Here is a 27,903-nt window from a genome sequence, read left to right on the forward strand (position 1 = left end):
TTTAAATTGCAAAGTAAATATACAAATTATTGAAACAATTGGAGTAAATAAATGAAAACTTGTATTTGTAATTATTTCAGAACTCTCATTTTCGATATTTTGAAGACAGTGATTTCGGATAGTACTAAATTAAACGTAAACTTGCAAAAATTTTTATAAATAGCTGAACTTATATATCACTTTAGCATTGACAATTTAATAAGTTACGTTAGCTATTTATAGCAAATAAATACTTATAATTTACAGTTTAGAATAAATTAAGTGCATGGAATTAATGAAGTATTAATGGCAACAGTTCCTTTGAAAAAGAGTACATGAAGGTTGTTCATAGGTGATGTTACAATTTACGAATTAACGACATGCTCCTCAAATAACACATTTTTAGGTACCGGTATGGAAAAAGAACAATTTTCAATCATAGTTAAATATAACTTTTTCTGAGTAATGGAGGTAATATTTTCTGGAGAAAAAATATCGGCCTTTATGAACCAAAAATAAGGAATGGCCACTTTAATTTTCAGAAAAAAAATTCTCTCTCCCGTGGATTCGTCACACCATGCTCAGTTCGAGTGTTTTCCACTCTTCCTCTGTCGGCGTCGTCTCACAATACTTTCATCTGGGTGTGAACGCTGTACTGCGCATGCTCACAGCATCTCGCAGCGGAGCAAAGGTCTTCCCTTTTGTTTGTTTCTGTGTGATGTGATAATCGTTGAGTATAGGTCACTGATCGAACACTGTTCGTCTACTTATCAAAACGTCACATTCTTATACTAGCCGCTCGTTTTATTTATCCTTGACAGGCAAGCTACTTACTGTACGTGGCGTGATGTGCTTTTGTTCCAGTCGCCTAGCTGCTATCGAAGTGTGGTGTTGTGTTGCTCAGCTGTTCATGTTTTCGTAGCCAGTTTGTGTTTTCGTGCAGCAAGATGACTACAGAAGAGAAGTTTCGAGCAGCAGTGAATGTTATAAGAAATTTACCTAAAAATGGTGAGTGGTTTATTTATACGAAAAAGTAAGTCTATCTCTCTGTGAACATTATAAATAACCTCTATGTCTTGTGTGAATTAGTCACTCAGAGGCATATACAAGCAGAAGAAGGTGTTATGCAACAGTCGTAGTACTGAATTAACCGAAGTAATTTGTTACATTTGCGAGTTGAAATATCCGTCAACACAATATATATATTAGATTACTATAAATTGTATGGGAAGCTGTCACAATCAACGGTTACTATATAACCTCAATGTATGCTGTGTAATTGATTTCCAAGGATCTGAATGAGCAATAACGTTTCTGCTTATAGAATCATATCGCACAGTTTCCCTTTCAATAAAATGTTTCCCTATACAAGTGCCTTATACAGAATTGCTCTTCTTGACGATAAATATATGTACCATTTAGCTACTCTTATCAATTTATTTACGTTTTATACAGGCCTATCACGCTAGAAAATAATACTAATAAATAAGAATCACCGAATCATGTTACATTAGAATGCAGTGCGGAACAATAAAATTGTTCATTGAAACGTAATTTGTTCTACTGGGAAACGCCTTGTTTGCCTATAATATAATGCTAAAGAAGAAAGTGTGAAAATTATACAATTTGTACTAAACTGAATCTGAACATACGAGTAAATTATTACCAATTTCCCATCAACAGTGTTAGTATATATTGTATTATTCTTACATATCTCTCTTTTTAATGCACCATTCACCATAGTTCCACCGTTGCAGTTATAGGCCTATGTGTGTCACTAACATCACCACCATTATCGTCTCGACTTACGACCTTTCTCCTGTTTTGACTAAAATGTTCTGCTTCTTTCTATGTTTTCCTAAATTTATTGTGGTTCATACTTCAGTGTGACTGGTCTTAATTTATTTCTTATCACAATTCCATCATTTACAGTCATTATCACCACATTAACTTCTCGACTTAATACCTTTGTCCTGTTTTTTTGATAAAATGTTCTACTACTTTTGTGTTCCTAAATTTCTCGTAGTTCATACTTCTGTGTGACTGGTTTTACTTTGTTACTCATCACAGTTCCACCATTACGATCAATATGTTTCATTACCTTTATCTTGAAAAAGCATTTGTCTGCTCGAGTGACAAGTGAAAATTTTTATTGACTAGTGGGAAAAAAAATTGATATTTTAATTGCTCTTCTGTAGTTCGAACATGCTGACTAGTGAAATTTTTGCCTGACTGGTGAGCCGCCACAAAAAAATTTTAAAGCCCTGATTATCACCTCCATCGACTTAAGTCCTTTGTCCTGTAGGCTATTGAATAAATGTTCTCCTGTTTTCTATGTCTTCCTAAATTTCAGGTGGTTGATAGGTCATTGTTCTTATTCATGCTTTCATGCTCTTTATAAGACCACTTCATTTCAGAATGTGATAATTATTGGATTAAATATGGGTTTTTAGGCTTTCATGGTGATTCTGTTGAAGTAGACCTGTAGACTTGAGACTCTTCTTAGATCGATTAGGTTATGGTACACGTTCAGTTATTTTATTATTTCTTAATTTCGTAGTTTTTAATACAATCTTAAACAACCTTTATTGCTATTACCAGTCCAGTTTCATTATATGCCTTTTTAAGAATAATTATAATCTGTTCTCATGTTTTCATCTTGTTATCAAGTAAGTTATTCATATTTTTTTAGAAAGCAGGTATGACAAAGAGTTTATTAAATAGACGAAATTTATATTAAACAATAGCACTAGAAACAAATGAACATAAACGATATTTCAGATATAAATATGAAGATTTTGCGAATGTTTGAAGCACTATAGCTAGGCCTGTTATGTGTGTAGGCCTACTTAATGAAAGGTTGTAGATGATATAATAAATATAGAACAAAAAGATTTTCTCAATCAGAAGTAGCCTCAATCCATTAGATATATATGTATGTAATATGTATATTTAGTCAACAGGCCGATAAGGCATCACTCATGAGGCAACTAAGTCAGGAGATAATGGATTAGTTTGGCCAATTCCTTTCCTCCTCCATTGCATGCAGTCCACATCTGTGGAGTAACGGTTAGCGTGTCTAGCCGCGAAACCAGGTGGCCCGGGTTCGATTCCCGGTCGGGGCAAGTTACCTGGTTGAGGTTTTTTCCGGGGTTTTCCCTCAGCCCAATATGAGCAAATGCTGGGTAACTTACGGTGCTGGACCCCGGACTCATTTCACCGGCATTATCACCTGTATCTCATTCAGACGCTAAATAACCTAAGCTGTTGATAAAACGTCGTAAAATAACCTACTAAAAATCCATTGCATACATCGCTGGCTAGTAACATATTTCACTAATTAGACTTGAGATGTATGCAACAATTGTTCATCCTCTGACACATATCGTCAAGTGAGATAAACAGCCTGATAATAGATGTGTCAGCCAGAAATTCAATCGGAGGTATCAATTTGGGTAACTTTTTATTTTGTACATTTTTCTAATTTCGTTTCAGAAGACCGATGTTCCATCTGTTTACTTACTACAATAGCTTTGTACAATAAGTTATTGCAATTTTCTACTATTTCTATAAAAATATTATAATAAACAGATGGGACGCATGTCATTCGGAACAAAATAGGAACTGACACAAAGCTAACTGTAATTTTATTAGGGACGAGACAAAGTAATTATTTGCTAACCAGAACCTGTAACGAAACACAATATTGTTTTTTTACTTTGAAATTTAATGGTATATAAGGTAGTAAGTTTATTAGAACAAAATACGTTAAGACGATGAATTATAATCCTGAAGGATTGGGATGTGCCAAATAAAGTACCAGAAAAGAGTAGGCATACTTCTTTAGACCTTACATGATATATGAAATGAAGCTGATCTACGTGTCGATCCATCTGTTGATGCACATTACATGAAGCATTCGTTAGTAGCAGGAAGTGGGACGTCCTCTGCCAACTTTCCCACAACTTATTTTAAAACAATAACAATTTGAATATACAATCAGGCCACTTGAAACATTAGCTGATATACCGGTAACGTGATTGTATAATTTTTCATAATGTAATAATGGAACGTTAGATATGAAGTCCCTGATTTGAGTCTCAAAAACTGCAAGTAATTTTCATTTTTCTACACCACCGAGAGCACTTTGTCAGGGTTCAAACTAAGAATCTCCTCCAAGCAATTTTAAAGTAGCTACAGAAATTATCAGAATTAGTTATATTATAGTTTCTTTATTAATTAAAACTTTTCCTAGGCACTCTTAATTCCATCACTACCACATTATCGTATTATAATTATTTAAGACATTCTTAATATCGTCAATAATTTAAGACTACCCTTAAATAAGTAAATCCTCTCTCTTTTACAGTGTGTGGCAAAGCTCCACTTTTCAACCTCCTCTGATGTAATCTGTTTAATATGTCAAGTCATTTAACAAACGGTTAGAACAGTGAGCGACTTTTAGCAGCCTCCATCTGCAACTTGTCTATTCTTTCGTTTCAATCCTTTGTCTTGCTAATGGTACACTATCATATAATATAATAATAAATAATAAAATTGTATTACAGTAAAACAATATTACGATTATGATTAGATGATTAAGATTACTGTTACTAACAATTACTAATATTTTATTTACTCTCATTCTGACAATGGTATTATGAATTACAGGGATTAAAAAAAGTATACACTATGATTAATTAGAAATTCATTCACAGTGTAGCAGATATTAAATACAGCGAATCTTATAAAATTAGAATCAAGTGTACAGAAATGTTGGTGTTTCGAATGATGTCTGATTCAGATTATTATAAGACATATAGAGTAGGTGATAAGCAGTAATATGAGCTACTGCCAAGAAGTCAAGAGGAGAATAGCAATGGCAAAGGAAGTTTTTAATAGAAAAGGGAGCATTTTTTTCGTAACTCTGGAGAAAGAACTAAGGAAGAGACTAGTGAAGTGCTTTGTGTGGAGTATAACATTGTATTGGGCAGAAACATGAACATTACGACGAAGTGAAGAGAAACTACTGGATGTGAATATGGAGAAGGATGGAACGTGTGAAATGGACAGACAATAGGAAACGAAGCTGTGTTGGAAAGAATGGGTGAAGAAAGAATGATGCTGAAACTGATCAGAAAGAGGAAAAGGAATTGTCTGGGTCACTGGTTGAGAAGAAACTGCCTTCTGAAGGATGCACTGGAAGGAATGGTGAACGGGAGAAGAATTCGGGGCAGAAGAAGATATCAGATGATAGACGACATTAAGATATATGGATCATATGAGGAGACAAAGAGGAAGGCAGAAAATAGGAAAGACTGGAGAATGATGGGTTTGCAGTGAAAGACCTGCCCTAGGCCAGAACACTATGAATGAATGAAAAAAGATTAGGATGTTGGCTTTTCATTCTTATTAAACTGTAGCCTACTCACTGAGCTTCAAGAGTTCCAAGTTAGCCTACAGTTGTTCTGACACTCATTTTCATTGGTGTCAGTAAAAATTTGATGTTGCGAATTCGCTTAATATTTCTGTTTCGCCTACTACTACTACTACTACTACTACTACTACTACTACTACTACTACTAATAATAATAATAATAATTATTATTATTATTATTTATGAGACGTAGTTGATGCCTAACATTACATCGTATCGACTCACAAAAGCACCGTGACGATGTACTTATACATATGAAACTCCTTTGAAATGACTTGCGCAACTTGCAGTAGCTATAAGCTGCATAATTGATAGTTGCACAGTCAACATGTTACTTTTTTATTATTAAGATTATTAAGAGTGTCCAGAGTCGCTGGGATGGGGGTATAAATCTACATTAGGGCCTTGACGAAATAAGAAAATTTGTTCATTTTGTGCATTAAAAGTCTTACAGGGCCTTGACGAAATAAGATAATTTGTCCATTTTGTGCTTTCAAAGTCTTACAGGGCCTTGACGAAATAAGATAATTTGTTCATTTTGTGCATTAAAAGTCTTACAGGGCCTTGACGAAATAAGAAAATTTGTTCATTTTGTGCATTAAAAGTCTTACAGGATCTACCTGGGATAGTACTTCAGCCACTGGATGATCGAACAAACAGTTTTCTGCACTGGTGACGGCAGCTCTAAGATGAACAAGTACTGCTGAGATTAAGATTAAAAATGAAACTTCTATTATAATTTCTACATGTAAAGCCACTACCATCATGCAATGTGTTCACTCACCTTGCAGCACAACAGATCCACACTCAACAAACGCTTTCACAAAAGATCTGCAACAAGACAAAAGAAGTGTTCAGTAAGCCTCTAAATAAACTTGTCTGTATTATGGAAACGATAGGAATGCATTTTCTTCTGGTAGCATTAGTTTAATGTGGTGTTTGTAAAGTTAATATTATCTACCATTAAAATTTTGTGAACAGCACAGATTTACTTTCTAGAATGAAATTTCTTTGGATTATATCCATTGCTGTAAATATATAATTATGAAAAAAATGCATTTTCTTCTGAGAACGTAGGTTTAATTTGAAGTTTGTAAAGCTGGTATTAATTATTTGTCATTAAAATTTTGTGTAGAACACAGATTTAGTTTTCAGAATATAATTTCTTTGGACTATCTTCATTGCTGTAAATATATATACTTATGCTGTTATGATTTATTTATAGACATCCTATCCAACCGTGCTTGTACTGATTTTAACGCCATTGCTACAATTTCATTTCGAAGTCTTAATGCTTAGTCTATGTTAGGCAATAATACTGATATGAGGTCATAATTTCACTTTACCATTAACTACGTGATTTTAAGAGCTTTACAAATTTTATGTTCTTTATTGGATACAACAGAAGTCATATGCCACGGCCATAGCCCTTTAATTTTATCATTTATTTCCATAAGTTACGTTTTGATGCTTAAGTAGCGTGCATCCTAGTAAGATATCGCACCTTGAGAAGAAGACGGCCACGAGTGCAAAGACTATTAATGAGATATTTCAAATTTAATGTCTAACAAGTCCATTTGATTTGCAGTAGTACCATACGAACAAACTACGCCCTGCCTCCAAATTTTAAGCTACCACTTGTGGCCATTTAGAAACAGAGTTTTTCTCTATTAGGCAGCAGTGTTATCTCAATTCGTGAATTTTTTGCACTTGTGGCCCTCTTCTTCCCAAGGTGCGATATATGAAAGAACACAATATGGAAATAAAAAGTGCTATATATTATAGCTGAAGTAATGTAATACCAGCAAAAATAGAAACATGTGAAATTATGGACAAAAATCACTTCCCATCATTGTCTTACTGTTGTCTAGGTGAGGATATATTATTTGAGTGATCAGAGAATCGCTGGAGGGATCAAAAACATATTTAAATTTTGTAAATAGTTACTAGAATTTAGTCGTAAATCTACAAATTATGTTGATTATAAAAATTTTGCGAAATTTCAATGCATTGAATATTTAATTTAATAGTCGTCATCGTCTTTCTAACAAGTATTAGGCCGGGTGGCTTGTTACGGTCGCAAACTAGAATTTTCAGTCCATCTCTTCTTCGGACGACCTAGAGATCTTTTGCCATGCGGATGGTAATGAAACAGTGCTTTTGGAATTTTGCATCGATCCATTCGTTCGAGATGACCTTCGACTGAAGTTGATATTTGCTGATGAACTGCATAATGGGTTCTATTTGAAGTCTTGCATTATGTCCTCATTTTTTTATGATTCCAGCGAGTATATCCAGCTGTTGCTCTCATGAACCTCATCTCACTTGCTGTTATTCTACTGACATCTTTATTCTTCACAGTCCACGCTTCACTACTAATTTAATAGTGAAATATTACATTAACACTTTTCAGTGTTATTTTAAGAACATGTTTAAAGTAACACCTATCTCCATAATGCTATCCTATCCTGCTATAGCTTTTCCGAAAAAAAAGTAATGAAAATTACTGTATTCTTAGTTTAAGCTCTCCAACACAGTAAAATTTGTCACATATTTTTCTATTTGCTTCATTAGCAGTACATATTCCGTTGTATTGAACTTGGTATAATATCATTTAATCTCTTCATCTCTTTCTGAATAGTCTTAATTTTTTTCTGTCCGACTGCTACCTTAAGGCAGTTTTGCTAGCCTTTGTTTTCCCATTCTGTTAGTATGCCGATGTCACTTCATTTGTTTATCCAATATCTCCAGTCAACCTGAATTGTAATGTTTTATTTTTTTTGCCTCTTCAAGCTGTAACCAGCCAAATTTCTTACAAACTTCAACATCTCTATTTTGACACATCGTTTGACTTGTTTTCTTAGAATTCATTGTCACTGCCATAAGTAGGCCTACTGATGAAAGATCTCTATGTATTTTATTGTCCTTAAAAATCCATCACTCTCAGCTGACTTTGACCTATGAACTTAGAATGTGCTCACTGAGCAGCTGAACAAATAAATCGCACACAGTTCATCATAATGCGTTTAAGCAGTATAAGAAAGGAGCCTGAGTCTGCAAATTGCTTGATAGTGCTTGTAACAACTCAGTCTATTTCATATTGATTTATACAAGTAGCCCATTTATATTTTTGTCGGTTATTTCATGACGCTGTATCAACTACTAGGTTATTTAGTTTCGAGGGAATTGATGATAGCAAGATGGTATTTGTTGAGATGAGGCCGAAGATTTACCTTACAGTTGGGGGAAACCTTGGAAAGAACCCAACCATTTAATGAGCCGAAACGAGTATGGAACCCACGTCCGAGCTGAGCGCAACTTCGGTACAGCAGGCAAATAGTATCTCACATTTATTTCTGAATTTAGTTAAAAAACATACTACTGTAGAATAAAAGCGCATAAAGCCCTGACTTGCGCTATTTATTTACTTGGTTATTTAACGACGCTGTATCAACTACGAGGTTATTTAGCGTCGATGGAATTGGTGATAGATGATATTTGACGAGATGAGGCCGAGGATTCGCCATAGATTACCTGACATTTGACTTACGGTTGGGGAAAATCACGGAAAAAACCCAACCAGGTAATCAGCCCCAGCGGGAATCGAACCCGCGCCCGAACGCAACTCCGGATCGGCAGGCAAGCGCCTTACCGACAGAGCTATGCCGGTGGCTGACTTGCGCTATGTTGACATACAGTAGTAAGGCTTTTGCCATTCGTATTTAAGGGGAGAGAATGGTATTTTTTAAAACTTTTTTCCTATTTGGTATAAATTATTAATTTTTTGTATGTAGAGAGCTCATAGCTGTGGCAACTCAACCAAATAAAAATATTTTGAAAAAAAAAATATTTGGGGGCCCAAATTTGAAAAAAATATACCCAATGCAGGATTGTACTAAAACCGATATATCTAAACCGTTTTTAAAGATAGATTCAAACAGTTTTTGAAATGTATTTGCAAAAGTATGTTCTACAAACTGTCTGTAACAGAATTTTGATATTAGTCCCTACGTTTGTAAAATAAATAATTAAAATTTAGTAACAATTTTCTGATTTCCTTTCTTGCAAACAAATGGACGTATTTTTTAAATGAAATCAATTAACAAAATTCTGTTACAAAGAAAAGTTTCCTAATAGTCTAAAGAATGTGTGTTCTAAATTTCATGCATGTATCTTTAATAGTTCAGAAATTATATTCGTCTGGCAATGTAGCAAAAACAATGAAGTTACTGGAAACCGATAAAAGCGGGCGTGTGATTTAAAAATCAATAGCGCAGGAAGTTTAAAAATGACGTCTCAACATCCGATTAGGGCACAAATACCCACGAAATGTTATGCAATGCATTCCAGACATATCAAAGGGTATTTTAAAGAAAAAAAATTTTTGAAAATTTAATTTACCGGAAACAACAATAAAAGTGGGCGAGTGATTTAAAAATCCATAATGCAGGAAGTTTAAACATGACGATCCACACATATCACAGAGTATTTTAAAGATTTTTTTTTTTAATTTAGTCATTTTTCATCAAAAATACCATCCTCTCCCCTTAAGTGTGCTTAAATGCGACCGGCTAATGTCAATAGATTTACTGGCATGTAAAAGAGCTCCTACGGGACAAAATTCCGATACCCCGGCGACGTTGATATAACCTCGGGAGTTGCGAGCGTCGTTAAATGAAACATGGTAATTGAATTGACCGTTCGTGCCAATGTTAGAAAAGATTTCTGGAAAATGAGAAATAAAAACAGTAAGATACATTACGCTGTATGTATAAAAAATATAAAAGTTCTAAGGAATTATAAATGATTTAACTTTTGGATCATATAAGTTAGATAAATACGGAACTAAATAGGAAAATATCATGTGCTTCAACTGTACTATTTCAGAATTCCACAAGTCCTAAATTACAAGATTTATTATGGAGCGTGTTAATGAAAAGTATATAAACTGCTCAAAACAATTAGATTATTAGAGGAACACTTGCTTAGTGGCATTTTCTGCAAAGCTGTTCACTGACATTAAAATGAAATTAATTAGGCCTCTTTGTTTTTATTTTAATGATGTTGAATAGTGTCATACATAATGTAGTTCTTAATTTTTAAACCTTTAACAAAATGTTCCTCTAATTGTTTTGAACAGTGTATAATAGGCCACTAGGACCTAATGTATGTTAGGAAGAGAAAGAAGAAGGACTTCTCTGAGCTGAACATTTCGTGGTATATTAGAACTTATAGTAGGCCTAGATGTTTACAAACGAATGTATTTTATGAGAATCAATGTCCATAGATTATGGCCAATGAATAATTGTAGAAAATCACACAATAGAAGGGACGAGAATTGTCACACACTATGAAAGGAGAGAATAATGTGACCGGAAATGAATAATCAGTAGCAAATACAGGCCGTACCATAAGCTAGGCCTATACCAAGTACTGCTGAAAGAGAAGCCAGGATGGCAGTAAAGACATGGTTAGAAGTGAGAAATAGGGTCTGACGGAAGGGACTTTAAGATTATGTATGATAGTTCACAAAATGACTGAGAACGACAGATGATCTATATTTTGGCATTATTCACTTACTGAGAATCGAAATCAAGATACAGTTCTAGCAGTATAATGAGACTAGATATGTTTGTGAAATATGGACATTTAGTATGCAGGCTTCTGAAATGCGGTTCCTGAGACATTTGCTAGAGATAAAAATTACAGATCAAATAAATGTGAACATTAATAAAGAACCACACATGTTTAAAATGAGTAATGAAATAAAATAAATTGGAATTTTATGGTAAAGCGAAGGGCCGAATATGAACACAATCAGTCGAATATTTTAAGAGGAGAAACTGTTCAAGGACATAGGAGCAGTGCAATTTTTCAGTTCCAGGTATACAACATTTACACTTCGTATACTTTGTGCAACCCTGTAGGAGTGGAACCAGTTGGAAACTGGTTTTCTTCTCTAAACTGATAACTTCTTTAGGTTTTGTCTTTATGCCTCGCATCAGGGTCAACTATCACTGTTCCACTTATCGATTTACTTTCCAGATTTTTCTTTGAATAATTGTATTCATATTATGGTTAAAATAAAAAAGGTCTTGAAGCCTACTTTCTTCTGATTGGTTTTGGGTGAGGCTGACAATGAGAGATTTTGTTGAGTGTTACACGTTATGACTTGTTTGTACAAATGAAAGTGACTCTGTTAAGGAATAGCACCATATTACTCGTTTTCATCTTTATTTCTCGCAATTTCTTGCATTGTTAGGGAAATGAATATTGGTATCGACAAGTCTAGTTTGTCTTAATGAGACTATCTTGTATGCCACTTTTAACTGTGCAAAATTATTATTTTTTTAATTTGTTACACATAAAAATAATTCAATAAACTTTATTGCAGGTGGCACAATAAAAAGAGCATTGTATGGAAATGTAACAAGAAATGACACACTTCTTCATGTGGATCACAATGCTGTTCTCACACAGAACGGCAATGAAAGCGAACAGAAATTGCGGAAATGCGACTCGAGAAACTAACGGTTACCGAAGATAACAGATCCCAATTAAACATTTTTAATTTATTAAATAAAATAGTCGTTTAACAATCATGGTGGCGCGAACACATAAAGAGGATAGAAGATAGTTCAGCAGATACTATCATGCCAATAAGAGGATTTAACTAAACGCTGAAGAGAACAGTGTTAAGCTTTGCCTTTGGATTAAAACATATCCCTGATATTAGTTCATATAAATGATGGTGACTATGGGTGGTGATGGTAAAGAGCAGGAGGACGATGACGACGCTGACAAAATATTTAATATAAATTTGTCTCTGTGACTCACTGCCATACAAGAGGCCACATTATTAATTTATTTGGAGATCAAGCTATATTGTCAACCCTAATATTATTTTTTGCCTCGAGAACATTTTCAGAACTCCTTTTCTCTCACGGTTTAAATACCCCAAAACTATGGAAGAACTAAGGAAGTCTTTGTATGGAGTGTGGCATTGTATGGGGCAAAAATATGTGTATTACGATGAAGTGAAGAGAAACGGAGCGAATAGAAGCATTTGAAATGTGGATATGGAGAAGAATGGAACGTGTGAAGTGGACAGACAGAATAAGGAATAAAGGTGTGGGTGAAGAAAAAATGATGCTGAAACTGATCAGGAAGAGAAAAGGGAATTGGTTAGGTCACTGGCTGAGAAGAAACTGCCTACTGAAGGATGCACTGGAAGGAATGGTGAACGGGAGAAGAGTTCGGGGCAGAAGAAGATATCAGATGATAGACAACATTAAGATGTATAGATAATATGAGGAAATAAAGAGGAAGGCGGAAAATAGGAAAGATTGGAGAAAGCTGGGTTGGCAGTGAAAGACCTGTCCTTGGGCAGAACACCAGATGAATGAATGAATGAATGAATGAAACTATACACTCCAATAGCCTTATAAGGCCGCCGGCGTAGTTCGGAGTAACAAGTTTAACTATCCGAGATTTCGTTCGGGTATAGATTCGAATCCCGCTTGAGCCGGTTATCTGTTTGGCTTTTTCTAAGATTTTCCACAGCTATAAGGCGAATGTTAGGTAACCCCACGGCGACTTCTCGGACTCATCTCGCCAAACACCATTCAGTTATCACCAATCCCACAGACACTATACCCATACTCCTTTTAATGCGACTTAAACGCAAACATTCTTGAGGGGGAAGATAAAAAAGTTTTTTTCTTCCACTATATTAATAATTTAAAAGAAGAGTTTATACAAATTTTGGTCACTCGAGCGCAATTACGAGAGTCCTCCAGAAGGTAAGTTTCCCTGGGGCAGTTTACAGAAATGAAGCACAATTTCATGGAAAAATTTATTGGAACAGATACAGATGTTGGTGAACTGTTTTTCAACATATTCTCCATCGGAAATGAGACATTATATGCGCCAAGACAAAATATTTTTGCCACGAAGAAGATCAGACGTATGGACTAAGTCGCGTGAAAAACATTATAGTTGATACAATGTCGTTAAATCTATTAAATGGAAAGAACCTCAAATGTGATACTATTCTGTTGCAGTATATACTATACCGAACGACGTACAGTACGAACGTTCTAATTTGCCAGTGAGACAACACAAGCAATGCGATATGTAGCTTGGAATTTTCCATTAAGTTACAGTATATTAGAAGCATATAAAAGTTCACATCGTTTCGAAGGTTAAATCAGCCTTCGTTTTCAGCCGAACAAAAGGTGGAAAGGATATTATAATCTAATGTCGTTACAAATGTTAAATCTACGTGACTGATCTTTACTAGGACTGGAAATAGTCTAAGCTACACCTCTTCTGAATAAATATCATTACTTTCTCACTGGGAACGATTTTATTATTTTATTTCGTCGTATCTACGGACCATGAAGCATGTTTTTTTTTTTTCAAGTAATACATTTGTAACTGTTTCTATTGTATCAACACCACCACCATCACCATCACCACCACCACCACCACCACCACCACCACCACCACCACCACCACTACCACTACCACGTCACAGTTCAGAAAATTTACCCATTCAAAATTTTTATGTGGACGGCTGATATCTCTTTACTAAGATGATCGTGTTTTAAAATTTGCTATTGAATTCTTTAAGCCTTCATTCTGCTAAGTTGATTTATGCAGGAACCTTAATTTTATTTTACTGTAATATAAAGTGCGTTCAGTTTAAATGGGGACCGCACATTGAAAAGTACATAACTTATGTGTATATTTTGTTTGTAGTAATATAGGCATTCGGTATCTCGTGAAACCTACCTGCGCGTGAGGGGGAGGAAAAGAAAAAGTGGACGCTTCCCTCCCTCGCTAAGCTTCGACTTGCAAGCTACCTAACTCGCTTATCCCCGCCATAATGTTCTTACTATGAGCTACGGCGCACGAATGCATTTGGTTTCACGAGATAACGAATGACCTATAATATATTCCTACGTCATAATTAGTAACCACGTAACAATGAATTGTGGACAGATGCATTGAAACAGAAGGAATAATTTCCAACGTTTATGCTGTAGCTGTCTGTCTATCGTTCTTTTAAACTGAACATTCTGTATTATTACAGTATGCGACTATTTCCATATGTATTTTTGATTCAGTTCATAGATATGCATCCCTTTTGGATTTTGGAGAATTTCGTTTCATTTGCTTGTAATTTCTTTAGTTTCTTATTATGATTAGTAGTTTCTTATCATATAAAAGAACATCATGGAACTTCATTAGCGTGACCTTTTCTATTAAATGCGTTTTGCTGGTACCACTAATGTAGCACTTACATCTTCATTATACTGTATATACAGTTCACTCCCGATAATACTCGTGCGATTAATTCGTTTGCGAGTAATTCGCGATTTGGGAGGGGGGAGCGAAATGACGTTATCATTTCCATTTTTACTCCATTTACGCTCTTTCCCTTCCTACGCCAACATCTTTCGACCAGCGTTGTCAACTGTAGCATAATTATGCTACACATAGCGGAATTCACATTTCGGAGCATGTAGCATAATTCTAAAATGTAGCATAATTTCATTGCAGAATGTTCACTGTACTAGAGTCTGTAACGTAGGAAATTCCGTCGATGTTTCAAAATGTTTTGCACTGTTTCACATTTTGAACTTGATTTTGAAGTGTATTTTAGTAATTAAACCTGTCAGCGTAACTTTCACTGAATTTTAAATCATATTAATAAAAAATCTGCGAATAATGCGCGATTTTCGATATTTCGCGGAAGTTCGTGCCTTAATTACCGCGAATAATCGGGAGTCGATTGTTTATGTAGCCAGTATCGCAGTTAAAATTATTAATATGTTAAAATGTACATAATTTAATAAATAATATTTTACATCGTACTGAAAACTTGTTTCTAAATGCAACTGCTTAATTTCAATGTGCTGATATTCAAATCATTTAATTAATTTTATTTAGTTGATACAGAACAATTTGTAATTTATGTTCATTATCTTGTATTATAATCTGATCTTCAGCAAAAAGCTAAGTTTTTAGACATTTCAATATGAACTGAAAAAATTATTAGGGGATCACTTGGAAAATTATGAAATTGTAGTAAGTAAAGAAATGAAGACAATTTAAAAGATATGTAGAACTGAAGACAGTATAAAGGAAGAAGAAAAGAGACAAAAGAAAAAGAAAATAAAGGAGAGTGAGTATGAAAGAAAACTGAAGTGGTCTCCTGTTTCCAGCTGTGTGTGTATGTGTGAGTGCGTATGTATGTATTATTCTAATGAGGTTGAGAGTTAGCTAATTTTCAAGTCACTGCGATGAAGGAATATTTTTGGCTTTCCCGAAGTAGCAGTGACAGTCTGCTAGCCCTAACAGGCCCCCAGAGAATGGTCAGACTATCTTGTTATCAGCGTAAGCGAAGTTCAAGTAAACAGCTTGAGGAGATAACATAATATGCGAGCGGGCATACAGGTGAGGTGAGCTCATATCTTTCCCAAAATGGGCCATTAATATTGAGTCCTTGAGTATACAATGACACATCTAAGTTACAGAAACTAATAAGAAAGTATGGCAAGGCGATTAATGGACAGGAAAAAAATAATTACAGATATGACGCGATTTATCGCGAATCCTACAGAAACAATCAAGCCAACCGTGATCTATGTTTGTTGATATTTGACACATGAGTTAAAACAAATACTGCGAGGTTAGATGTCTGTACTCTATGATAATTATACAAGCAAACCTCAGCAAATATTATTGTATCTTGTTAACACAGTCTGTGTTAAATATACCGGGATGTGATTGCTAGGATATGAAATCGTGCTGATAATAAAACTCGCTAAGGAAGTAATTTTCTGAGTATTATTAATTACAGTTTTGTAACTATATTATAGCACAATTTATGTAAATTAACATACGGAAGTTTCTCTCAGTCCATTTTATGTGAATTATTACCGCATAATAAAATTACAGTTAACTATCCTAAGATTAAAACAAAGAAATAAAAACACAAACAAAAAAACTAATACCGTATTATTTTTATTATAACTAACTGTTACTTATTTAAAATGAACTGATTAATCAAAGAGTACATAGCTCAGTTGCTAGAGCAACTGGCTGCGGACTGGAAGGTCCCGGGTTCATTTCGTGAATATGGGATTTTTTCAATTGCCAAAATTTCTAAAACGGTCCCGAGGTTCACTCAGCCTCTTGTCAAATTGGGTACGCAGTCTTTCCCAGAGTAAAAGGAGATCGGAGCGTGGTACCGACCACACCACCTCGTTCTAGAGCCGATATCGTGAAAACATGTACGTAGCTCTACCTGCATTATTTTCCCAAGCGCATTAATGTCATGTAAAGGAGTTACTCGTAGCTTCACCTTTATGTTGATCAATCAATATCTTTCGAATAAAACAAAGATATTATGCTTAGCTATTATTCATTAGTATCCAGTTTTGTTATGTGGCGCTAACACGATCTATGTTAACTATAATTGCTTCCTAGAATACAAAATTGTGTTAGTAATAAATCACATGTATGAAAATCGCTATTGCTTTGTTTTTTAATATGTTATCAAATAAATTACTGTTTGCTAAGTTCTGATCATAACAGTTATTTTATTTATTGGTGATGGATTTATATATATATATATATATACATATATATATATATATATATATATATATATATATATGGTCTTTATTCTTTAAAGGATATATATATTCTGACGATTCCATGCAACAGACTTGTTGCTAACCTTGTCCTGTTTTTGCGTCAGCTGTAATTAAAAGCCTGCTTGCGCAGATTAAAAAAAATACTTGCCGTAAGTTGCCTAAAACGCAGCATTTAACAAACAGTTGAGAGTTGAATTTTATGATGAGGAAAAAGTGATCTAACCTAAAATGTGTATTAATTTTCATTAACTTTTTATAAATGCGATTTCATTGTTGGGGTTTGAATGATTTACTTCAGAGTGTTTGAAAGAAAAGGGATATGGTATTAAAATATTCTACATATTTGTTTAGACAGTCAAAATATCAGTGCAGACATGTGGGAGGTATGCTTCGCAGGCGGAATCAGGGGGGTGTATAACGTCCACTGACATCGTTACGTGAATGTTACGAATTTTACTTTTCATGTAATAATTTTATGTTAAACATGTGTAGTCAATCTGTTATTTTAATTGTTTATTTTCTTTCGGCTTTCCAATGTTTCTTATAGTCGTGTTTTTCATGAACAGTGTTGTATCTAGTAATTTTCTCTTCTCATATTATTTCTTAATGCGTAAGGAATCTCCAGTCCTTCAAATTAATGTTTTGTTTCATTCGGAATAAATAATGGACATAATAAGAAGGTATTTATAAAGAACAGACAGCGTAGAGTTTTAACACAATTTATTCATGTATTTAAAGATAATTTGAATATGTAATTTCTAGCGACACTAACAAGAGAACGTCACAACCTGGGTAGACCATGAAAAACGTTGGATTCAGACTATGACATATGGTCTACGACATACGAGATCAATGGCAATACGCATGGGGTTGGACCATGTCGACGTATACTGCGTGCTGGAATATCGTATATTCAATTCTTCTGTCGCTAACATTCACTTTTGTTGTCACAAGTTTCAAAGATTCGAACCGTGAATGGAAACATTCTGGTTCATAAATGTTTAATCGATTACACATTTCCGTTTTAAAGTTGTTTTAAATAGAACCTTCTGGAAACATCTGCTATCGGAATTCGACATTAAAGAGTACGAAAAGAAGAACTGGGGATCGAACCCTCACAAGCATTCGAAATATTCATAGAACCTATTCTAGCTGAGAGCCATTATCTACCTTAAGAGATCCGCGTATTAGAAATTAATGTTTCTTTATTCAAAGGCATCGTATGAATCAATATAATCAGTAAACGCGTTTATCTATTTATTACTTTAGTTATTTTCAGTCTTAATTAAAACTGAAATACAAGCGCTGCGAGTTGGACAAGTTCAACGACGAAAAGTGTCTACCTCTAAGTTAGTCGTGTTCTGCGTGATGCTTAAAACAATATGAACGGCTTGAGTCAGACACTCTGTATATTCATGAACACAATTTACAGGCTTTTTTGCATGAAATTTTTCAGTTTTTGTGATGGATAGGAGAATATAAATAAGCAGCTATCTCATTACGGTTCCTCTGTCTATCTGGGCCTATTTCACTTATATTGAATAATAATGTATAGCTCGATTCAGCGTTATTGGCCCTTGTCCTTGGTTGTTAGGTTAGTGAGCGAGCTGTATGTTGCGTAATAAGAAAGAAATTTAATCATAAAATGCATTGGAGGGGAAGAGGAAGAGGATGAATGAATATAATAGAATATATTGCTCGTAGCTGAGGGACACTCATGTCAAGAAAATAAAAGTCATCATGACATTGTTTAGTTAACAGACATAATGGTTGGTGACGGGACGTGTGGAAGAATATTGTGTTTCAAGACGGAGTGTACCGCGACATGATAAGAAGGAAGCGTTAGGTGTTAATGACTGTTTGGCCTGACCTGTGTGACCCAGTCCGCCAGTAGTGATGAGTAACTCGCTCTTAGAATGTCTATTTACTTTTTACATGGGCCAAAATTCCTGAATCAAATTGTACATTTCACATTTGAAATGGCTATACGATATATTCACTATAGCTCAGAAAGTAAAATAGGTACATAAATAATGTTTTCTCCATTAAAACCTTTGAGAATTGGCTCTACCACTTTTAATTAAATTTAATTAATCTTGATTAGGTATATGTTTGGTGTTTCATGTATAATTACAGATGCCTCAAACTAGCAAGATGTCTCGTTCGCGCAGGCGCATAGAGCACTTCTCCCCTACCACTGTTTGCCTACTGCTGTGCACTGTGGACTAGAACGGTACAGTTCAGTTCTAATAACAGTTGTGAAGGCTGCATAGGGAGGGTACATCTTGAATACATTGTCAAGAGATCAACTTTTCAGATAATATGACTATACCTGTGTATCGGAGCCTAGGTGGGCCCCCTCCGTTAGCTCTACTACTTCCCCTATCCAGGCAGCTTCCTAGTTTGAGGCCTCTTGTACAGCGAATGGATTCAGATATCCACCTGTGGGGTGTGTGACACAGCATCCCATCCCTACAAAACAGAAAGTGGAGTAAACTGCAGCTTTTCGTGCCAGTGACCAGTTCATTTTGTGAACCAGTCCAACCTGATTTGCAGAAATCGTGGCAAGGACTCTTAACTGGGGAATTTTGCAACATCTGTACATCGTAGTCGCCTGGCTAAGAGGAAGAAAAAGTAGAAAGAGAAGAATGAAAACAACAAAGAAAAGGAAAAATAGCATAAGAACCAGGAAAAGGTTCAGAAGAAGAAGGGTGAGAAACAATTACAAGGTCAAAAAATGAAAGACAAAACAGGATAAGAAAGGAGGAAAAGAAAAATAAATGTCTACAAGAACAAGACGAGTAGAAGCAGGAGCAAGAGAAAAATACAAGTTTCATTTATGGATAATTATATAGATAAAGAAGTATTCTGACGCTATACATACGTATAAACTATCAATTCCAGTTTGGACTTTATGGGGTTTCAGCATGGGCCATCATTTGGCTATTGGCTTGCCTTATCTAATTATACAAATGCTAAACTGTAGAAAGATGGAAACTCTTTGTAGCCAGTCTCCCGGAGAAATGGAATGTACTAACATCGATGCAAAAGTCCTGAAACTTATAAATAAATTGTACTAAGATAACGATTATAGTATATATTTAAAGATGCACAAAGTCAAGAAACTAATATACACGAGGCTTTAAAATACAGTAGAACCCCGCTAGTCCGAACCCACTTAATTCGAAATTCCGGATAATCCGAACATGCCAAAGAGAGAGAAGAGGAAGGAAAAGAAACTAAAACTCAATGAATTTAATCACAGTCTACTATATACAGTCGCGAAGCTTGAGGTGATTTTTTGCAATTCTCGTGATAAAGCGCTCCAAGCGGTTAGCAACTAGAAACAATAGACTGTCCACGGTCGACTTTGGACTGTGTCGTATTTCCATCGAGTGCTAGCTCGTTGCGCATTTCACATTGATGCTTGTGAAATGTTCGTTATTGGTTGTAATGAAAATGTTAATGGCTAAAATACAATAATTGGAATAATAATATTTTACTAGAGACGTAGAAAAATTAAGTTTGTTTTAATGAAATTTATTGATCACGTTTTATTTTCAATTCTGGTGGGATTATTATTGCTTAGGCCTAATATTTTTTTCAAAGGATATATTTTTAATTATAGCTGTTAATTTTGTTGTTATTTTTATTTGTTACTTTACTAGAGACGTAGAAAAAGGCTGTTACAATAAACTTTATTGATCACGTTTTATTTCCAATTATGGTGTGATTATTATAGCTTAACCTCATCCCACTTTGTTAACTACGTAAGCCTACACTACAAGTGCTGGTACACGTAAGTTACTCCATTAATTCATATTTCCATTATTATTGCTGTAAAGGTAAATGCAAATTAATATTTATTGGTGTCATAGTTAATTATCGCTATAATCTTGAATGAGTGAAGCGATTATAGTAAATTTCAGTTCGTTTTGCACAAACAAAAATAATATTAACCTATTTCTTGCAGGTATCTTCGAGTTTATGGTGGAATTTAATATACTTCATTAAAATAATAAATTAACTTTATGCATTTAATATTTCAATAATGAAAGAAAGGTGTTAATTTTTCCAAAAGAACACGACAACGAAAGTGTAACATATTTTGTTGTCTGCTAGGAGAGAGATCTGCGATGATGAGGCGATAGTAGCGATCCTAGTGGTGGGCAACTATCCATGTTTGCATTTTTACTACATATTGAGCTTCACGACTGTATATAGTAGACTGTGATTTAATGCTACAGTATTCAGAAATCCAAAATATATAATGCGACTGTACAGTACAAGTTACTTTATCACTAGTGAATGAATAAATAGTTCTTGTTTTCTTTATTAATGTGGCAATCTGTTAGCTTCTTGTGACGAAGTGTAGATAATAATCTTAACGAAGCGGCAGTGTTCCGCCAACGCTTCATAAACCTCGAAACGGAACAAAGGGAATAAGGCGTGGTTTCCCTGCTTGCATTCCTGTCGCCCACTTAATCCGAACAGACTCCGTCCCAATTAGTTCGGACTAGCGAGGTTCTACTGTATTTCATCCCCAACGATAATCACAATCTAACTCTCTATAAAAAAAGCTCAGGAAGTGCAATATAAATGTTTTAAATTAATTCGAATCACAAGTCCCACAAAGTGATAACAACTATGACGTCAATGGATCATATTTGTACGTGTTAATGAACAAAAACACGCGAAGGGATATAAAAAGCGTTGAAATAAAAAGTACGCCTGTTTACAAGGACAAATCACTCATTTTTAAGATGGTTATTGCAACGTCGCAAGCAGTTTAACGAGCAAGAAACATGCAAATAAGCTCTACCTGTTTGCAGCCAGTTTCACAGTGTCAAAGTAAGATAATCTATATAAACATATCAACTGTCACATCTGTAGGATTTTTTTGTCATATGGCATTGGTATTTTAATAACTACCTTCTCCACATAACATATACAGTCGAACTTCTGTATCTCGAATTTTCGATATCTCGAGGTAATTTTAATTTCCCGGCAGCATCGTATATAATTTGTGTGTAAAAATATTCCTTAACTCGAAGTTCCATTACTCGAATTTTTCGATATCTAGAAGGATATTTTATTCCCCAACTGTAAAACGTTTATCTTTAACTCGAAGTTCGGGTGAAAATGTTCAATACTGTACAAAATACGAAAGAGATGAAGTACCGTTTCTTTAGCGAGCGTTGTAAGTAGGCTGCTTTCCTTTCAATACAAACATCCTCAAGAAAGGAACAATATCATTGTTCCTATACTTTAAGCTGGGGACAGAACTTAATGCCTTCCTCATTCCAGGAATCCTATTTCTGTCTTTTATAATAAAGAAGAAATGAACACAAGTGTGTATAGGTTATTGTTTAGTTTTCGATGCTAAGTTCGGTCACTATTTTCGGACACTCGGTACTCTGCAGGACGTGATACTTATCACACCTTGCACCACAGAATTTACAGATCCACTTCTCGGACACTGCATGGAATTGAGTTGTATTGCACGCTTTGAAGTGAAATTCATGCACTGCTAGGCTTGTTATTCTTATGTGTTGATTATTCCCAGCAGAGACCTGCACAACGGCCTAGCCCATGGGCTCCTTTCGCACTGGACCGCATTGGGCTTCACAGTCTCGCACGAAACAAGCCCGTGACGTCACAGCCCGGACCGGGCCGGGTTGCTTGCGAAGCGGTTTTGTGCGGTGGCCTGATATCAAGGCATCGAACCCAAGTCTCCTCTCCTATCGGTTACTTGTTAATTGAGTTTGGGCGGGCTTATGCTTGCGTGTGCGGTTCGATCAACGATCAGCTACTGTTTCAAACGTTCTTATTTTAGTTTTTGAATTCTGTTTTTCAAGATGAGTCCAAAGAAAATACAGTCTCTGTGATAAGGTTTCCCGGGCTGAGATGCCGTGGTCTACCAGACCTTAGTCCGGAAAATCTTCATCATAAACACCGGCCGTGAAAGCCTACATGCTAAAATACAGTGACTAGAGAAAAAGTAGCGAAGGAGAAAATCGCTGCTAAAGAGTTTAAAACAGGGATGCAGAACTAGAGAAGAGAGGGATAGAAGCATGGGGAAAGAGATGTTCCCCAGTCCACAAGGCTGAAGCTTTCAATGACGTATCACTGACGTTTGGCAAGCACACTGGATACATATCTCTTCTTCCCCTACCATATCCAGTGACGCGAGGGTTGAATGGAAGGGATGAGTTACGTGTTGCGGTTTGTGACGTCTGCCGCAATTGTAGCACAGTTTTTTATCCCTGGCTTAAAAAAAACAGAGTCGGAAGGAAATTTGAATAGTACCAGGGAGAGTTTATAAATCTGTGTTCGACAGCAGTGAAAAATAATTTCATTTTGTATGTTTTCTGGTATGCGGCGAACTATATACTCATGCAATGGGGTGTGCGGCGAACTATATGCTCATGCAATGGGTTTGTCTGGTACCTCATATATTTCCTGTCATCCATGCGTTGCAAATCACAAAACTCGAAGTGACTGTGGGAAATGTATACGGTACTCATGCCGTCGCAGAAGTGTGTGCCCATGTGTACAATTTTCGATAACCAAGACACTTCGAGATATCGAAGTTCGATTGTAAAAATTTTGAAGCCCCGTTTGCTTCATTCATTTGACATTAGTATTAATTAGTAATATTTTGCTTGTTATTCGAGTTCTGTTCCTTCTACAAGCTTGCAGACCGTCGTATCAATGTTGAGATTCTCAATTTCTCCGGGAGACTAGGTTCTAAAGAGTCGCCATCTCTTTGAAAGCGGCCACACTCTACAGAAGGATATGTTTCGCAGTCTCTCATCCCTGTTTTCAAGTGATATTATCATTGTATAAGCTCAACTGCAACTGATCCTGTCCAGTAACTGTTAAGTGGCATCTGTCCATTTGAACAAGAAACCTAGCAGGAGCTTTGTTCAAACTCCTGGGGCATATTGCATAAAAGATACTAGTGACAAGTGGCAATTTACCAATATAGCCTATGGATGACAAACGACAAGTCTTAGTAATTTCTGTTACATAACACAGTTTTACTAATTTGTCATGACTGGCATATTTTACAAGCAAAAGGCAGCCGTATTGACAAATTCGGTTTTAGAATATTGCGAAAAAAGTAGTGTTACAATAGTAAAATCAGATTTAAGTGTTATTTAATTTTGCATTTATTTAATTAAGAAAGAAGAAAGACAATCGTAGTCTGTGATGCACACAAATTATTCAACATTTATGTGTTTTACTGTTCTAAAATTTCGCGAAACTATCCTTGTGTCATGTTTCTTGATGAAGTAATAGAAGAAAACGACATATTACCGTTTAGACAGTTTTCTTCGAATTTGGCGAAGGAAGCAAAATAAAAACAAATGGAAACAACTCTACACGTGTGCTCAATCAATTGGTCTGGTACTACTGATACCAATTGGAACAATTTCGCCGAACTTTAGGAAGAGAGCTATGAATATTATTACTAAATTTTAAATTATTTTTTTTTTAAATACACAGTTTGATTACTATTAAAATAGCCTTCTCTTGGTTAGGGCCCATAGGTAAAATGGTGTTGCAGGACTAAACAAGGCTTTGCAGTAAGTAGCAAGTAATATCTCAAATTTAATTTTTGACGTACGAAATCTTTCTTTAAACTGGAACTATTCAAAATCAATATTTTAATACAACAATTCATTGGTAAAATAAATGAAACTGTCAGTAATTACTAGTGCTTGTCATTTGTGACAAATTTACCAATACAGATTTATGCAACGGAAATGATTCCCCCCCCCCCCCGCTAGTAAAATAATAATTTTAGCTTTATGCAACAGGCCCCTGATCAGTAGTCACGCTTTTGAACAGGGACTGTCTTCCACCTTCTGTGGTGTTCTTCTCCAGCTCATTTTCGAATTGTAGTTCTTGTTATTACTCTACAGATTGCTACAGGGCTAAAGAGTAATTGTTTCCTTTTTGAATAGGACAGTGTTGTCCTTTCCTTTACTTCGATGTCCTGACAAGCTGGCATTACACTGTTACTGTTTGATACTAGAGAAAGGATCGTCCATCTCATATGTATATGTGAATTTTACCTTTTACATAAACTAATTGAATAGTTCAGAATGTGAATGTACAATTGAGAGAACGGTATACGAAATATCGTGATTGTGGGAAGTCAGTGTCAATCTCTATACATCCTCCATAGGCCTACATCATTTCAACCGCTACTACCAACGTTCACAATGTTCACACGACTCATGATACCCTTATGACTCAGAATCGTACTGTGTATAGTCTCATTTTTTAGAAGGGCATACAAACTGCACATTCTATAATAAAACTTATTAGGTGAAATACCAATATAATAAACAGAATAATTTGAATAATTAACAGGGAGCTTTACCTGAAAGCTAGATTTGCATAATACGTGTTACTGTAGCTACGTTAACACAAAAACACAATTTCAAATCACACAGAGTTTGTGTGGATTTCTGACGTCTTGTCAGCCCACTCGAGTTATGTGGACATAAAGGGAAAAATTGAGACGGTGTCGGGTGAAGTTCCTGGGTAGCTCAGTCGGTAGAGCGTTCGTGAGGTCAGCCAAAGGTCTCGGGATCGATACCCGGCCCCGAAACAATTTTTCTCTTGAAATTATTCAAGTCTGCTTCACAGGGAGCTTTACCTGAAAGCTATATTTGCATAATAAACATAATTATATTATTAGCCTACAGTAAGCTTTCAGTGTAACAAATATTTCAATAGAGCATGCAGAGAATATTATTTTAAAACATTTTAAATAAACATGAAATTTAAGACAGTGTTAGGCTAATGATGCTGAACACTAGAGTTCAAATCCCGCCGATTCGAAGTAAAATTTGTGGTGGACTAAAGCCCGGTTCAGACGGTGCTTTGTTTCTATGATGGATTCCAAGGTGGCTGCGCTGATGGTTACCCTGCGTGCTCACTTGCTGGAAGTAATGCGCTCTGGTGGCTAGCTTGCTGGATCTCGAGGGTAGGGTCCTTGCTATTTTTCGTGTTGGTTTGCAGGCTGGAACCAATGATGATATAGTATCATCACTGAAACCATGTCGCCATGTTCGTTGTTTTCCTACTAAACCTGTTTTTTCTATATTTCTAGTTTCTAAGAAACAGCAATTAAATATCGGACTTTGGCTGTTTTGCACTTATGGTTTAATTACCTTATTACGACATTTACTAGTGTTAATGTAGGACTTCAGTTGTTTTCCACTCACGGTTTAGTTTCTTTTTGACCATGAGTGTTGGCAACAGATGAAACAGCAGATGATCTTCCAATTTGAACTGTGAAAAGAGCCAGCTCCGTGAGAACAACAACCATCACCGTAGCCAACATGGGAGCCAGCATCGTACCTACCACAGCATCCAGCTTGCTAGCCAGCAAGGAAACACGCAAGAAAACAAGCACCGTGGGAACTGGGCTTAATACCGAGTTGGCGGATTTTCTCGGAATCCTACTGCTTCTTCCGCCATAATTCCAAAAGTGTTTATAATTCACAATCGCCCTTATCAATGGTGCAGTAGCGATGGGGAAACATATGTACGGCACCATCTCTCTCAGAAGATGAACTCCAGGTGATCCATAAGGCGAACTTATACGGAGCAATTAGCCAGAAGTATTCATACAATTAGCCTCATGAGCAGACGTTACTTCGGTGATATGGAGGTAATAAGACAACACTGAAATGAAATAAGTTCTTGGAAGAAACCTGTCTCACGCTATTTTGTTCAGCACAGTACCCTCCAGGGGTCAATTCACGGTTCTTGTGTGAGAAGTTGTCAGGTGACATATAGCATATAGCTTAGAGCTCCTTGGCATGGTACATGCATAACACGGCAATTTATTAATCACTGTCACAGTATAAATGTGATGTAGAGGAAAAAAACGTACAGAAAAATTGTTTACGTTAACACATTACATAAAACTGCAAAAAGTAATAAAGAGTGGAAATATGCTGGAAGTCTTTATAAACACAAATAAGTCAGATCCTGTACACTCAATGATGTAAGTGTTTAACCCAACTGTTGCTCAGCTTCTGGCAGCTTCTCACCAAAGGTACAAGCATGTACGACACAGACACAGTACCAGGGGCGAATCTAGCTACTTGGCGCTTCTAGGCAGAGAAAAATATTTCCGCCTCTTATTTCGACATGAATGTACCACCAAATAACCAACATAAACAATACAATAATTGAATAATAATAATAATTATTAAATACGTGCATATTGAACTCTTCAAAATCAAGTCAAGCAATGATTGAGTGGTCTACACTCTATGGTGTGCTTTCTTTGTTGCAAATTCGTCGATTACATCTTCATAGTCTAGTTTCTGTGTAATGTCAGAATTCACGGAGAGGACGGCAAGACTGTTGATTCGATCTTGCGACATGTATGATCGTAAATAATTCTCGAGTCTTTTGAGGAGTGAGAAAGAGCGCTAGGCCGAACAATTTGGTTGCAGCGGTTGGCAAGAATATCCGTAATGCAATTTATAAATTAGGAAACAGATCTTGAATGTGGTTTTCAAGCAACACTTTATACAATGTACCGGGACATCACTTTATTTTTACTTGTATTTTTATTGTACCTGCGATTTTTAATGTACTTGACTCCCATCCCTTTCACTAATGTTCTTGCTCCCGTCAGCCAAACAAACTTACGGCTGCTGTTGCATTCGAAGTCTGCTAGCAGTGAAATAAACAGTACAGAGTATAGTGTGTTTCAGAAATATAGTTGCGTTTTCCATAGAAGGAAGAGCTTATATTATTGAAGCTATTTCCAGGGGCAGG

At 35.7% G+C, this 27,903-nt stretch overlaps 1 protein-coding gene across 2 annotated transcripts in view; it reads left to right on the forward strand.

Moving 5' to 3' along the window:
* Nucleotides 1–663: 663 nt before the first annotated feature.
* Nucleotides 664–27,903, forward strand: part of LOC138715065 (acyl-CoA-binding domain-containing protein 4) — a 57,655-nt gene continuing 30,415 nt past the window's right edge. Inside the window, exon 1 of one of the 2 annotated variants that reach the window (XM_069847545.1) lies at nucleotides 664–987. In XM_069847545.1, the coding sequence (XP_069703646.1) occupies nucleotides 927–987 (61 nt within the window). In that variant the 5' untranslated portion in view covers nucleotides 664–926. The remainder of the gene's footprint in view (nucleotides 988–27,903) is intronic. The other variant, XM_069847544.1, reaches the window with a different exon arrangement.

This window comes from Periplaneta americana, chromosome 15 (genome assembly GCF_040183065.1).
Source record: "Periplaneta americana isolate PAMFEO1 chromosome 15, P.americana_PAMFEO1_priV1, whole genome shotgun sequence".
In the NCBI taxonomy this organism is placed as follows: Eukaryota; Metazoa; Arthropoda; class Insecta; order Blattodea; family Blattidae; genus Periplaneta; species Periplaneta americana.